At 29.5% G+C, this 14,267-nt stretch overlaps 1 protein-coding gene across 5 annotated transcripts in view; it reads left to right on the plus strand.

The window, feature by feature from the left end:
* Babo (TGF-beta receptor type-1 babo) overlaps positions 1-14,267 on the plus strand; it is a 40,857-nt gene that overhangs the window by 3,737 nt on the left and 22,853 nt on the right. For 3 of the 5 annotated variants that reach the window (XM_072889073.1, XM_072889072.1, XM_072889076.1), the window contains exon 2: positions 5,958-6,072. In XM_072889073.1, coding sequence (XP_072745174.1) covers positions 5,958-6,072 — 115 coding nt within the window. Of the gene's footprint in view, positions 1-5,957; positions 6,073-10,127; positions 10,286-13,763; positions 13,919-14,267 lie in introns of all 5 variants that reach the window. The other 2 variants (XM_072889074.1, XM_072889075.1) reach the window with 2 other exon arrangements.

Here is a 14,267-nt window from a genome sequence, read left to right on the forward strand (position 1 = left end):
CATGGGCTACGTTTTGATATTGACTGCCAGTACTAAAAATCTATACTAGTATACGTGACGTAAATTATAGATTTTCAGCACTAGCAGTGAATATTGGAAGCCATATTAATCCATACAATTCAAAAATAGACGATCGTTTGAACTCTGCGATGATTATCTTCGCATAATCGTTATGTTTGCTCTGTTAAACAATTATTTTTATATTTTATTCCGGCTCGAAAGATAATAAGCACAATCGAACTTATGCTATTTCTAAGTTTAGTCGAACCTATATTATTTATTGTCCAGATAACTATTATTCTTCATTGTGTATAAATGAGCGATTGTTATTACAGCTTTCGATATTTTTAAATCACTAAATTGTTATTATTACTAGTTCCTGACTTTACATACTCATCGAGGAATTTTCAAGTTTCAAAGTTTAAAATGATTTAAAAATGATTTAAAAAGTACAAATTAAGTTTTTGAAATTTTTTATGTAATTATTTTAATATGTATATTTAGTACATTTGCTTTAAAGAAATAGGGAATAAAAGAATAAAAATTAATTAATCAAGACGTAGTTATATTTACTCACAATAATAAGACTCACACACATTTATTTTTATTATTTTTATTTGTAAAAAGTTTACATTTAATTTAATTGCTTTAGACATATTATATATGTCATAATAATTCTGTAAAACATAGATTTAATATATTAATTATTAAAAGATATATATATATATATATATATATCAAATAAGGAAGTAAAAGGAATTTTTAACTCGGTATCGAAAATTTTTGTTAATGTCATAAGCTTATTATTGATGTATTCAACCGAGATATTATTTAAATGTATAATAAAGTTTAGAAAAAAGGTAATGCTTAGTAATTTTGAGATTTGATCGAGCGCTATAGGTCAGACAAATATAAAATCCTTCACATAAGCGCAAAGAACAGATTTTTTTTAGTAACAATATTTTTAAAACGTAGACTTTTTAACGATCACATAAACTTGTTTACATCACGTATTTAGTTATATCGTTACCATCTGCGTTCTTATCTTTATATTTATATTTAATTAAGATATGGGATCTGGTATCTCATTTGTGTCATTTTTTCTTCAATGCTTTAGGCAATGTATTTGCAGAAAAATATTTTATTTATTATCTTGCAAAGCATTTTATAAATACACGTATTATTGGTTCTTTGATATGTATTATGATAAATTATATTAAAAGTACAGATTGCAGTGATTCAACAATTTTAAAAAAGAGAGAGGAAATGTATCTTATATGAGAAAGCAATAAGTTTAACATTAAAACAATAAAATTTAGTATTAACATTTAAATACTATGAACAATTATTTCAAACTTTGCATAACTTCATAATTCGAGAAAAGAAATATCTCAATTTATCACAGTAACATTGATTATATAATGTTATTTGTTATTAGAATTAAATTGGTACTGTTGCGTAATTATAATCTATTAGGAGAGAGAGCGTGATTAAAATATTTCAATGTGCTTTTTTCTCAATATGTCTTATTGCATGATCATTTTAACAAGACTTTTCTTTTTTGTTTTTGATTGAGAAAAAAGTTTGCGCAAATAAGAATTGACACGAACAACTAGTGGACGATGTGTAAATAGCATAAAAAGATATTTATCTTACGTTGTTGTAGCAAGAAAGACCTCGTTCGGAAACACTCGATTTAACGATCTCGTTGGCGTAATAAAAGGAGCTTGTTCTCTCTTTTTATTTCTTTCTATTTCTCTCTTTCTATTTTTTTCTTTTTCATATACATGCTTTCCGTCTCCTAACTCCTCTCCCTCCTTATTTCATTTGTTCTCCAGTATCTTTGTATCCTCTCTTCTTACGATGGCTTCGCTCTGATGGATTCGATGCTTGGTAATTGTCGTGCATGCAAATCGGGCATCCTCGAATCCTCATTGAAAAAGCAGTACACGCTCCGACGTTCCTGCAACTGATAGATGAAACGCCATGACTACTTCTTGGTTCCGGCGGTACATTATTATTCCGCGGATTCTTACGGGCTATTAGCGTTTGCAGGCTGTTTGATAAAACGATCGTAGGTCCGACGAAAAGATCGCCTAAGCGCTACTGTTACTAGCAACGACGTTAACGAGATTTTACGCATACATACGTACACGTCTATATAACAACCCTAATGCCGTCCGCATGTAAATGCAAATATTAGCTAATGTCCGTCCATAGAAGACGTATTAGCGTTGTTAAAAGAACGATTATGTAGGAACAATAGAGAGTAACAAGGATGAAATTTATAAATAATTTATTTCTAATAAAGTATTTGTTAATACATATATTGATTTTTCTCATGTCATATGTATATTTATATATTTATATATAAATTAATACTATGTAAATTTTTCTATGTTATGTTTGTAATATTTGTAACATTTCTTAATTTTATCAATTTTAAAAGTTACAAATATACAGGATGTTCCAGAGTCTCCTGCTAATTGCAGATTTCTAAGATCATTTAAGACGATTTTTTTTTCTCAGCAAAAATGTCGGAGCAGGTGAATATTTTTTTGCAAGTTTCCAATTTTTGCTATTATATATTTTTGTAACTAATTGTAAGTCTTATAAATTAAAATCCTATATGTATTAAAATAAATTCTTCGAGAAATTAAGTGAAGGATATTGGTCTTCTTTTTACTCTCTTTCTTTATAAAGTTTAGTTTGTGAAAAGTCCTTACTTTTCGCAAACGAAACTTTATGCTTGATATAAAAACTTTATACTTAATTCGAAAATTATTAATGACTTTTCGCTGAGAAAAAACTGTTTCCAAATAACCTCAGAAATCTATAATTAACAGGAGACTCTGGGACATTCTATATATTTCAAGAATCAGCAAGTGGTGAGGTGATCTTGACATTCTATAATATTCTATATATATGTATAAAATATTTTATATGATTAACTTCTTATTAATTTGGTTTATCTAATTAACTTGAAATTTTTAATAAACAGTTGATTTCGCGTAATTTCCAAACTTTATCAAAATTTAATATAAATAAGATTAATAATAAGAATATAATAATAATATAATAAGAAGATACTACAATATAATAAGATATTATGTAATTATATAATAATATAATAAAATATTGTGTTACTATATTATCCTCCAAACAAAATTTAGATTTTAACACTAGAAATACGAGCGATCATTTCTGTGTTTCTATTTTTTTAAATTAATACCTCATTTTTTGTGTAAAAGATAGAACTTTGAAGTTATAAAATTTCAAAATCTAATCTCTTATACAAGAAATAGGATAGTAATCTAAAAAATGGAAGCGCTCAGAAAAATTGTTCGGTACTTCTAATGTTAAAATATAAAAATTAAATATCTATTTTATAATTAATTTTTTTAATTTACAAAAGAAAATGAATTAAAAGATAACTTGATTATTTTAATAAAATTTTAGGGTTTATGACATTTTATGGTTGATAACGATATATTAGGACATAGAACGAATAATAATTGTTTATAGGGGTATTCCAATATATCGGCGCAAAACTAATGATAAATATCATTATGTTTTGTGTATGCGTTTGTGTTGTGTGCGTATATACGTGCAACACAGTGCCGTACTCATTACAGCATCATATATCTCTGTCGTAAGTTTTCGGTTATAATCTACGATAAACGAGGCATTTGTATAAACCGAAGCCGCAATACGCAGATAATATTTAAGACGCGTGTCGTCTTACTGTCCAATAAAATATCGAAGTCATAATATTTTTTTCCCGTGAGATACGGAGATAGGTCGAATGACGCGATTTCAATCGATATAAAGTAGCGAGAAAAATATCTGTCTTTCTTTGGCCAATGAAACGTCATAATAATATATACTGCTCTAAAAAAAACATAGCAAGACGCATTATTTCTAATATAATTTACATGCGATTTTGACGAATATGACATAACGTAATTAAATCTTGAATTTTTTGAAAAGAAACTGCCAACAATTAATGAACAGCATATATTATAAAAATGTTGTGTATTTTCATACATACAGTGGTTAGAAAAATTTAACGCTTTTTTTAAGAAAAAAAAAAATTGAATTTGATAGCTGTGAGATTTATTAAATATCAAATAAGAGAGCTTTGATGTATAGAAGCAGACATGTTATTTCGTGGAAAATAAACTATATTTATAAATAATTAAGAATTTTGACTTTATTTTCGACAGGTCTACAGCTTTTGATATATAGTTTTGGCAAACATATTTTGGCTGTTAAATCAGAGAAAATGCATAAGGCTAGACTGAGATCATGCCAAGATTACGCAATATCTCACTTTGTTCTGAGAGATTTTCCTTATCATTTTTTGTTACCTTTAAAAAATTTATAATTTTATATGAGTTCTAGAAAGAGTTCTATCTTTTAAAAGCAAAATACATTAATTAAAATAAAATAGTTGCGTACATGTAAGCAGAAAGCTGTCGCAAGAATTTGTCGTCTACTTCTTTTTCAAGTAACAGAAAGAATAATAGATTAAAATACTTCTGAAATTTGATGCGCTTATCATAAGTTCGCTATTAGTTTTTATAAAAAGTAGCAATATCTAAGTGTAGTCATTCAAACTCCAAGATTTTCATCTGGCTACAATTTTTTCTATGCTAGACATTTTTTTTGACAAGTAAAATTTATAAAAAGAAATGAGACTGTTTATCATATTGATAAATATTGATGTCAGAACTTTACTGAATTTTTATATTCTTCTAATCTTAACTTTATTATTCAATCTTTAAATTTTCATATTATGTTAGATTGTTAAATTTTTTTATGTAAATGGCGTATTGTAAATTTTGTTGTATTAAGAAATTTAGGTTTCTAAATTTTTAACTTTTCACCAACTTTTAAATTCTACAATAGTTTTTAAAATATAAAAATACTAAACACTCTGTTAAATATATTTCCTTTTCTTTCTCTCTTAAAGTAATTGCGATTGACAATTATTCAATGTATGTTGAAAATTGCATATCAATATTTGCGAAGTTCACGACGATGTTATATTATCGTAAAATAAACTGCCCCTCAATTGTGGTAAGTGCCGTATAGCGTTTCACGATAATATCTTTCTTCCCATATTTCTTCCATTCCATGTCAGAGCATGCAAGCGCTCTTTCGCGAAATTTATTTTACCTATGGAATTCGATATGATCAAATAATCCATATACTTAGTCACAGATGAAAACAAAAGAGAAAATATTAATTCTCATCTATATTTATAATATGGATACTCATTTGCGTCATATTCTACTCTTATATATTATCATAAGTCATAATTAGTATAAGAGATTAAATAAGGATATAGGTATATAATTCCAGAAAAAATTAATTTTTGATAGTATTTAATTTGAAATAAATTCTTAAATATAATTTTTATAATAACTATAAAAATTACAATTTTGCAATATTATTTTAATTGACTTATAAATACATATTAATAATCAAAAGAATTACATAATATAACTAACATTAAAAAATAGCTTTGTAAATTAATTTATAGAATTTGGAAAAATGTTATGTAAAAACGAATAAAATTGTATACAAAGAATGACATTTTTTTAAATATTTGTTTTACGATATTAATATATGATTGCAATAGTGATAACAATCTGCTGCAAAAACAAAATTCGAATCAAATTTGTTGTTAATTATTAGCATTTTGTAAGCATATTATTAATATATTTTGTAAATTAAAAATATTTAATAAACAAATATTTAAAAATTTGAAACGTTATGAAGAAGGATGGCGCGTAATAAAATTTTTACTGGAAATAATTTAATTTTAAAATAATAAAATAATGGAAAATTTGTTCTGATTGTTTTATATAAACAACTATTTATACAAACAACTTAAATTATTTATATAAACAACTTAATTATATAATTAATGATTTTGTTTTGTTTTTTAGGATTACTGAAGTGCTTTTGTGACATTTGCCTAGAAGCCAATTACACGTGCGAAACTGATGGCTATTGTTTCGCCAGTACAAGCTTGGAAAATGGCGTCACCACGTATGCTCGGAGGTAACATATTTGCACGTGAATTTTATTGACGAGTATATGCGATGTAAAGTTGAAATCCCCCTTACATCTTGATTAATTTCTCGATTGTCGGCAGATTTGCCATGAATTATATGAATAACACTCGATTGACATCGGTAAACTTACGTTCCTCCAAGAAATTACATATATTTATTTTTCACTAAATTTCTTTATTTAATTTATTAATTTTCAGTATTATATTGTTTAAAATATATGTCCGATTATTGAACAAACTAGCTTATTAATTAAAATGCTAAAATCAAGTTTGTCTCGAGAGAAAGATTTGACATGGGCATATTGTATTGACGTTTCATAATGAATTAGATAATAATCATTATGGCGTCTGGCGTGTTAGTGACCGGTCAGTGACATTAATGTCAGTATAGATTTTCTAAGTTAGCACGTTTGTATCAAAACAAGATTCTTTCGTTATTCGCGTTATCAACTTTATTCGTGTTATCAATTTTATCATATGAACGAACAATTCATGCTCGCGTTGCTCTGTCTGCGTAATCAATATTGATACAAAACTTACAGACTTGTTCAGGTAGGCATTCTGGTTTTAAAAGTTTTTTTTTATTATTATTTACAGTTTCATTAATTACTAGTTTATTTCTAATTTGATTTATTTTGTTTCTTATTTACAATTTATTAATTTATTAATAATATAAATTTATATATAAAATGTTTATATTTAAAATGTGATTTATAATATTTTACATTTACTATAAATATTATACATTTATTTTTCTGTCCTTTATTTTATAATTTATTTTACTTTATAATAAGTCTTAGGTTTATATTTATAATATATTTTAGAAAATTTGTGTATAAAAATTACTATATAAATCTTTAATTTTGTATTTATGAGTTCCATCTTTTAGTATTTAGTTAATAGGTTCTATATCATTATTTTTTGTTACAACAATTTATAGTTCACAAATCAAGTTTTAAATTAAAGATCCGTGTATGAAATCTTCTTTCATTGATCGAAGACTATGCACTAATAGACTAAATACGTATTTACCCAAAGTTTCCTTACGTAACGTTTATGACACATGCGTCTCGTGCGTGCGTTTGACAGTTCGGGTTACTATCCACGAAAGAGAGAAATACCGCGCAGTTTTCACATCAAACGATGGCCTTCGGTGGTTTTGCGATCGATGCCCTCGTCGTGGTTTCCACGAATAAACGTTTAGCCGGTTTTCCAACCCGCGCTCTCGCCCGGGCCATGATTAGCGCCCGTTTCGGCGGAAACAAATTATTGTTGTCGGCCGGTCGTCGCGTTGGTAACGTTACCGAACGCGATGCATGGCGAGATTTCAAGTTCGAACTGCTATGAGGTACGGAAATTCTAGTCGCGATCGATCGCAGGGCGAACTCGGGGCGAAATTCGGTGGTACCTTCTCTTCCCTTTTCACCCACGGTATCGATCTCGAATGCATCGAGGAAGTTTCGTGCTCGCGAACGTGGGGGTAGCCATATACAAATATCAATCCAGTTCTGGCAAATGAGATAACACTTTCATGATTTGGATCTACCGTTTTTAAGAGCATACGATGCACTTTTTGATAATCATTCGATCCGGTGTAAATAAACATTATTCAATGTTTCAATATCAATGACTTTATATTTGGAATATAGAAGCGCATTATTCAATGTAATTCAATGAATTTCATATAATGTTTAAAATACGGGATGTACAAGGAATTTTCTCTATTTGAAAAAAAAAATATTATTCCTATTTACTATATTAAATTATAACCATAATTATATGTATAAAAATTTAATCCTTTTATACTTTGTGCAAAATGAAATATTCTAATGAGCTCGCACGAAACATTCAGAATAGATCTTTATTTACATATTTTACTTTAGATTTATTCCCCAACCAAAATAAACGATTGCGAGAAACACAATTTAAATTTCTAGTTTTCAAAAGCATTGCACGATATAGTTTTTTTTACTTTGAAACTGTTTATTTAGAGTACGACTATGAAAAGTACATGATGTTGTACATTTCGTTCTATTATTGTATTCAATTTATAAATTTTGCTATTAAATCAATTTTAAATGATTCTATAAAAACCATTTTTCATTATTCTTAATGGTTTTAAATTCTAAATCATTAAATTCAGACTTCTTCTAATTTAACTTTCCAACAACACGTTCACTCTTTAATAGCATCTGTTAAACATAAAAAATGCTCCGAATAGAGTCAAGTTGATTTTATAATTTTGCAAATATTATTTATAATTTTTGATAATAATAACTATTGTAGCTTTAATTTTGGAAATAATATAAGCATTTTGTTTATCTAAATTTTATGGTAGCTTTGAAAAAACTTACAATTATTGGCAATGAATAAAAGGTCAAAAGTTGGGCAAATGGCGCAATGCGCGTGTGCCAAACGCACTATGAACTCGACCTTCGACTCTGTAAAGATCGACATTTTCTTTATCATGTCTCTTGCGGTACAGCCATCGTGTCAAAGGACGAAAGTCTAATGCTGGATGATGTATAATCTCAATTAATATGAATTAATACAAATGTAGTGAAATATTTAGGAAGTGTTTTATGTTTCCGCATTAGATAAATATTTTGAAACTGAAAGAGTTTAATTTGATAATTTTAATATTGGATAGATATTATATTAATTTATATATTATATATATCAATCATTTTGTCTAGTTTATAAAATTACAATTTGAAATATTTCCAGTTTTTTTACTAATTACTTGAAAGCATTATATTATTTATTATGTTTTATAAAACGTTTATGACGTAAGGATTTATACAATATATGTATGTCGAACAATTATTTTTATATGATTTTATATTTTGATTTATATTTTTATATTTTTCTGATACAAGTTTCTATTTAATATAAAAACTCACCTATAAAATTTAATTACTTTGTTGCTTTGTCTTTTTTATTTCTATAAATAGCAACGTTTTAGTTTAAACTCTTTTCTCAAAATAATTATGCATGAAACATAATGGATTAATATTATATTTAATGTCTTATAACATCTTCAACATTTCTCTCGGATAGAAATATATTGGCTCGCCACTGCGTTCGGGTTACTGCGTTGTATAAATTTGTAATTTCTAATCTTATCTACTTTTGATAAATGAATGACTGAATATTAATTGTAGTAATGACAGTCTCGAAAACTCCTGAATATTAAAATTTTTTAATTTTATGAACACATTGCACAATCTGGAGAAGTCTCAGAACAAAAGTCTCAGCCGAATTTATATTTTAATAACGCTCCTTATATTTTAATAAGTTCTCGATTTGAAAACGACTTACTCTCGAAATCGGACAAGATCGACCGAGACAGTTCGACGATCTGAGGTCGCAGACATGTACACGGCCCCTTAAATGCTTGATGCGCCAGACGGATAATTCGGATAATTCGGTCGGAGATCGTATTGAAAATAGCACGACCGAGATTACTCGATCCGGCTGTAACGTGAAAGCAGCACGAGGCAATTTTATATGCGTCCGCATAAATGCAAAATCTATCGGTAGTATTGCGACGTTAAGCGTGAATCCGCACACATTGAAAGATTTTATAGAATGTCGATCGAGCGAAAGTAGAGCAGAATTGAAGGTGGACTTGCAGTTATTTTTTTTTTTTTTTTTTTTTGTCTCTATTTGTTTTATAGTAAGGTAGATAAAATGGAACGGAAATTATACGCTTGACCGTTTCCTTTAAAATACACATTATATAATTATATAATTTATTAATTTTATTTATTTTTAAGCTTTTCGAAGAAATGGACAAAAGAACAATATATATTTATATTAGTATTTTTTTTTATACAGGAAATAAAACGGATATTTAAAAAATTTTAATTATATAAATTATATTGATTAGACATATATATGGACACATATATTCACGTAGTAAATACAGTCACAGATACATAGATAAGAGAAAGATAACTTTGGTAAACTTCGGCTTACGCGATCGAGCGATGTGCGCGAGCCTTCCGGATTAAACTTTAGAATTGTGGTGTTGTGAAAGGTGCCTCGACCGAAGTAACTGGTTGCCGCCGGAAGCACCCCATTTCTGCAACAGCAAGCCGGGCATCTATCGCTCGCGGATCTGCTGCGATAAAGATCTCTGCAACCTGAATTTATACCCAGTTTTATTATCTCCCGACACGTCTGAGTTGTCTTCAGGTATTCTTCCAAGGGCTCGCGACCGACGAGGGCTTTTTCTGTTTTTATACGTGTGTACAATGTAACCGCCCTATACATAACATATATACTGCCACGAACTAACCCCAACGAAAACCGAGTGGATAGCATGTGACTTTTGAAATAACAAAAATAAAGTAACGTTTTATTTTAAGCGGACGGAATTGCATATATTATATTTTTTTGTGCAGTGTGGGTTTTTTTATAGTTGAAAAATATAACGCCCTACGTAAAGTATTCGATTGTTATTTTTTTCATTATATCGCGCGATACATAAACGTAAATACACATACATATACGTGTGTCCTTATTTGCGCATTTATATTGATTTGTCAAACATTTATGCACATATGCATATGTATTTTTGCAAAAACAGATATAATGACGAATATCCTAATGAAATTATGAATTGCATTCGGTAAAGTGTTAGTGTTTTTTTGACTTTTTATACGTTTGTCACTTCCTTTCAAAATTAATTTTTAATGTATTTGCCTCCACACTCGCCGTGTGAATTGCATTCAATCGGAAATGAGCGTGCATAAATATTAGATATACGATCATAGATTTACTTATAAAACGTGCGAAAAAGTTTGCCGATTATTGTTCTTGCAATCTAAATATTCATGACTGTTTTCATATCATTCCAAATTTATTATATATATTTTATTGTACATGTTTATTTTATATGTAGGTGGTATCAAAATACAAATTTTATTTTAAAACAGTTAATGTACTGTATTTAACATATTTTTCATCATATTATTCCAATGATGGCATTATAATATATAACATATTGAATCAGTTGTTCAATAAGAATCTATCTTTACATTTTTGTGTACATTTTAAAAATAAGGAAAAAATATTCTATACTTGTGTGAGTATTCTATAAATTTTAAAAAATTATAAAAATACAAGATATTCATTATGCATTTGATCTTGTTTACACACTTTGTTTTATTTACATTTTTTTTAATTGATATTTTACAGGCACGTCACTTTTTTCATTACTATGTTTATTACTATGTTTGTTTAATATTTGAGTATAGAATATTAATTTATTTGTTATCTCTTGCATTAAAAGATAAACTTAACGAACTTCAATCTTTGCTCAAAGATCATATTGTTGAACAGTTAATAACATGATATCGTTAACGCAACTTTCCGTTTTTCGCTCTCGCGTTTCTGGCACACAATCGTTAACGATTTGACGGAGGCTCGTCCTACGGAATCAATTATCACGCGATCGAACGCAAATCAGCGAGCGCTTGCGTCAGTAAGATATGTATGACGACCGATTGTTCAAGAGATTTCGTGTCCGGTAGTTCGCATGCGATTCACGACGATCGAATCGCGCGTGTTGTGGCTCACCTTGACGTGCGTGTCGCGACGAAGTGCGATTTGCATATGTTGCGAATGAAATTCCCGCGCGACGATGATATACATATAATATACATATATACATTCGAAAAAAATTTTTAAGGAAACTATAAGAATTATTCCGAGCATTAAGATCCGCTTATGTGTCATTTAACATTCTGCTTAAACGGTAATTAAGTCTTCACGAAAAAAGTAATAGCTGAATCGTTACCTGAGAAAGTTAATAATTCTCTGAAAAAAATAATATTAATATTCGGTAATATTATCGATAATTGTATAATGAAATAAATATGAAATTAGTTATTAGGGTATTGATATTTTTTGTTTGAAAATGTTTCTTTCAAACAGATGTAAAAGTTTGATAAAAAACGGAGAATCTTATACACGAAAGCATGACGTTAATTTAACACACTTAAGACAGTAATTAAACATCACATTTAGGTTTGAATATAATTATATAATTATTTGTTTATAATATTATTAATATCATTTTCGTAAGTCAATTTAATGTAAAACAGTTTTTTTAACATTAAATACGAAAAATGTGAATATGAATATAAATTATAAACATATTGCAACATATTGTACTAGGTAATAAGAGCGACCTTTTTATTTATTATCTAGAACGATACGAAAGATTTTGAAAAATCACATCCTTTAAGAAGATTTTATGTGGAATACTGCGCTTTTTCCGTAGAATAATCGAGTTTGAAAGATTTCGACTAACACACATTGCATCGTAGTGTTCATCGTTTGTCCCTAACTCACATTTTCTTTGCTGTGACGATTTCGGTTTGTTCAGAATGTGCGAGATGTGTCTGCTTTTGAAGATCGTTTCAGGATTCGACTCACATTTCTCTCGACGAATCGAGATTGTCCCTTTCTCGAGTTCGTCGGGGTTACTGTAGTAGAACAAGCCCGATCGATAGAGAGACTCGCATCGCGAGTCGACGCGGGGCTTCTGCGCTATACATACCGTTGTATGTTCCGAAGCCATTCCGACAGAAGTAACAGAATTTCAGGAATCAGGAAGATATGCGCTACCTCACTGGCTACCCCCACATGTCAGGTATCACGAGAGTGTGTTGAGTTGCACGGTGTTGCGAATTTCTTTTGCTCCTTCCGACTATCAACCCCCGCTCTCGCATTTCTCCCGTTTTTTTTTCTTTTTTTTTTCTTTTTTTTCTTTTTAGTATTATTCTTTCAATTTTGTGCTAGAGAGTTTTTGCTCAGTGATATTTCCTATTTCCTCGACAGCATTCGCATCGTGTGTGAATTGTGATGCGAAATAATTTAACGGACGCGTACACGTATTTTGCACAATATTATCGCTTCATTATTTATTCGGATAATCAGCGGACGTATATTTACATAACTTAATTTGTTTACTCGCACAAACAGAGATTCTTTTTCCAATTTTGCTTCGTCTGTAAGAGGTTAAATACATATATATATGTTATGTATATTTACAAAACACAAACAAAATTAATCACTTTTAAAAGTAATTTGTAAAATAATGATAATAATGATAATTGACATTAGATTAATCATTTCAAACGTTATCTAGATAAATTGATAGAAACGGCGTTATTACGCAAATTAAAAATATAATTGAACGTGGGGAAATTCTCGAGTCTTTCGGTAGCACGATAAAATAATTAATTGAATAAAAAATTAATAAAATATAAAATTTAGAAAGTATAGAAATTTATAGAAAATCATATAAAGAAGACTCTTTTTAAAGAGCTTAACTATTTATACAATATAAAACTCTAAACTTATATAACGAGTCAGCTTATAAACATTTATTTGGTTAATAAAACAGCTTAAACGTGCTCGAATCACATCAAATGGCAGAGAAACGATATCGATAAACGCAGGCGCATTCAGAACGCAACCTTAGAAGCGCGTTAATATCTTTTTGTCGTGCTACGAAAGGTTTGGATTTCCGCTCGTATTTATTTAAAAATTTTTAATACCGCACGAAATGTTTCCCTTGATAACTCGTACGTTGATGCGAACGCGTCACACCGAGTGTTCCTCGTCTCCGTTTTTTTGAAACTGGTGCAAAATCGGCTTGAAGGTGCGTGAATAGACACCTGCCGCCGTCGCAGCCCGAGCCGCTCATCTTCTGCATGACGAGCGACTCGCGAAACACGAGCTTCGTCATCGAGTGCTGCAAAAAGGATTTTTGCAATCGGGATCTGAAACCTCCACTGCACCCTCTCAACAAAGAAGGTACAGTCCAAACAGATCTGGAAGTTACGAAAACTCTGCAGGTAGCACGGGCTTTTGCTCCTCTATCACCCTTTTTCTTTTTCTTTTCTTTTTTTTATTACATTACTCTCTGCAATATGATCTGTAAATATATTCTCTCTCTCTCTCTCTCACACACACACACACACACACACACACACACACACACACACACACACACACACACACACACACACACACACACACACACACACACACACACACACACACACACACACACACACACACACACACACACACACACACACACACACACACACACACACACACACACACACACACACACACACACACACACACACACACACAC

Source organism: Anoplolepis gracilipes, chromosome 3 (assembly GCF_047496725.1).
Source record: "Anoplolepis gracilipes chromosome 3, ASM4749672v1, whole genome shotgun sequence".
Taxonomy (NCBI): Eukaryota; Metazoa; Arthropoda; class Insecta; order Hymenoptera; family Formicidae; genus Anoplolepis; species Anoplolepis gracilipes.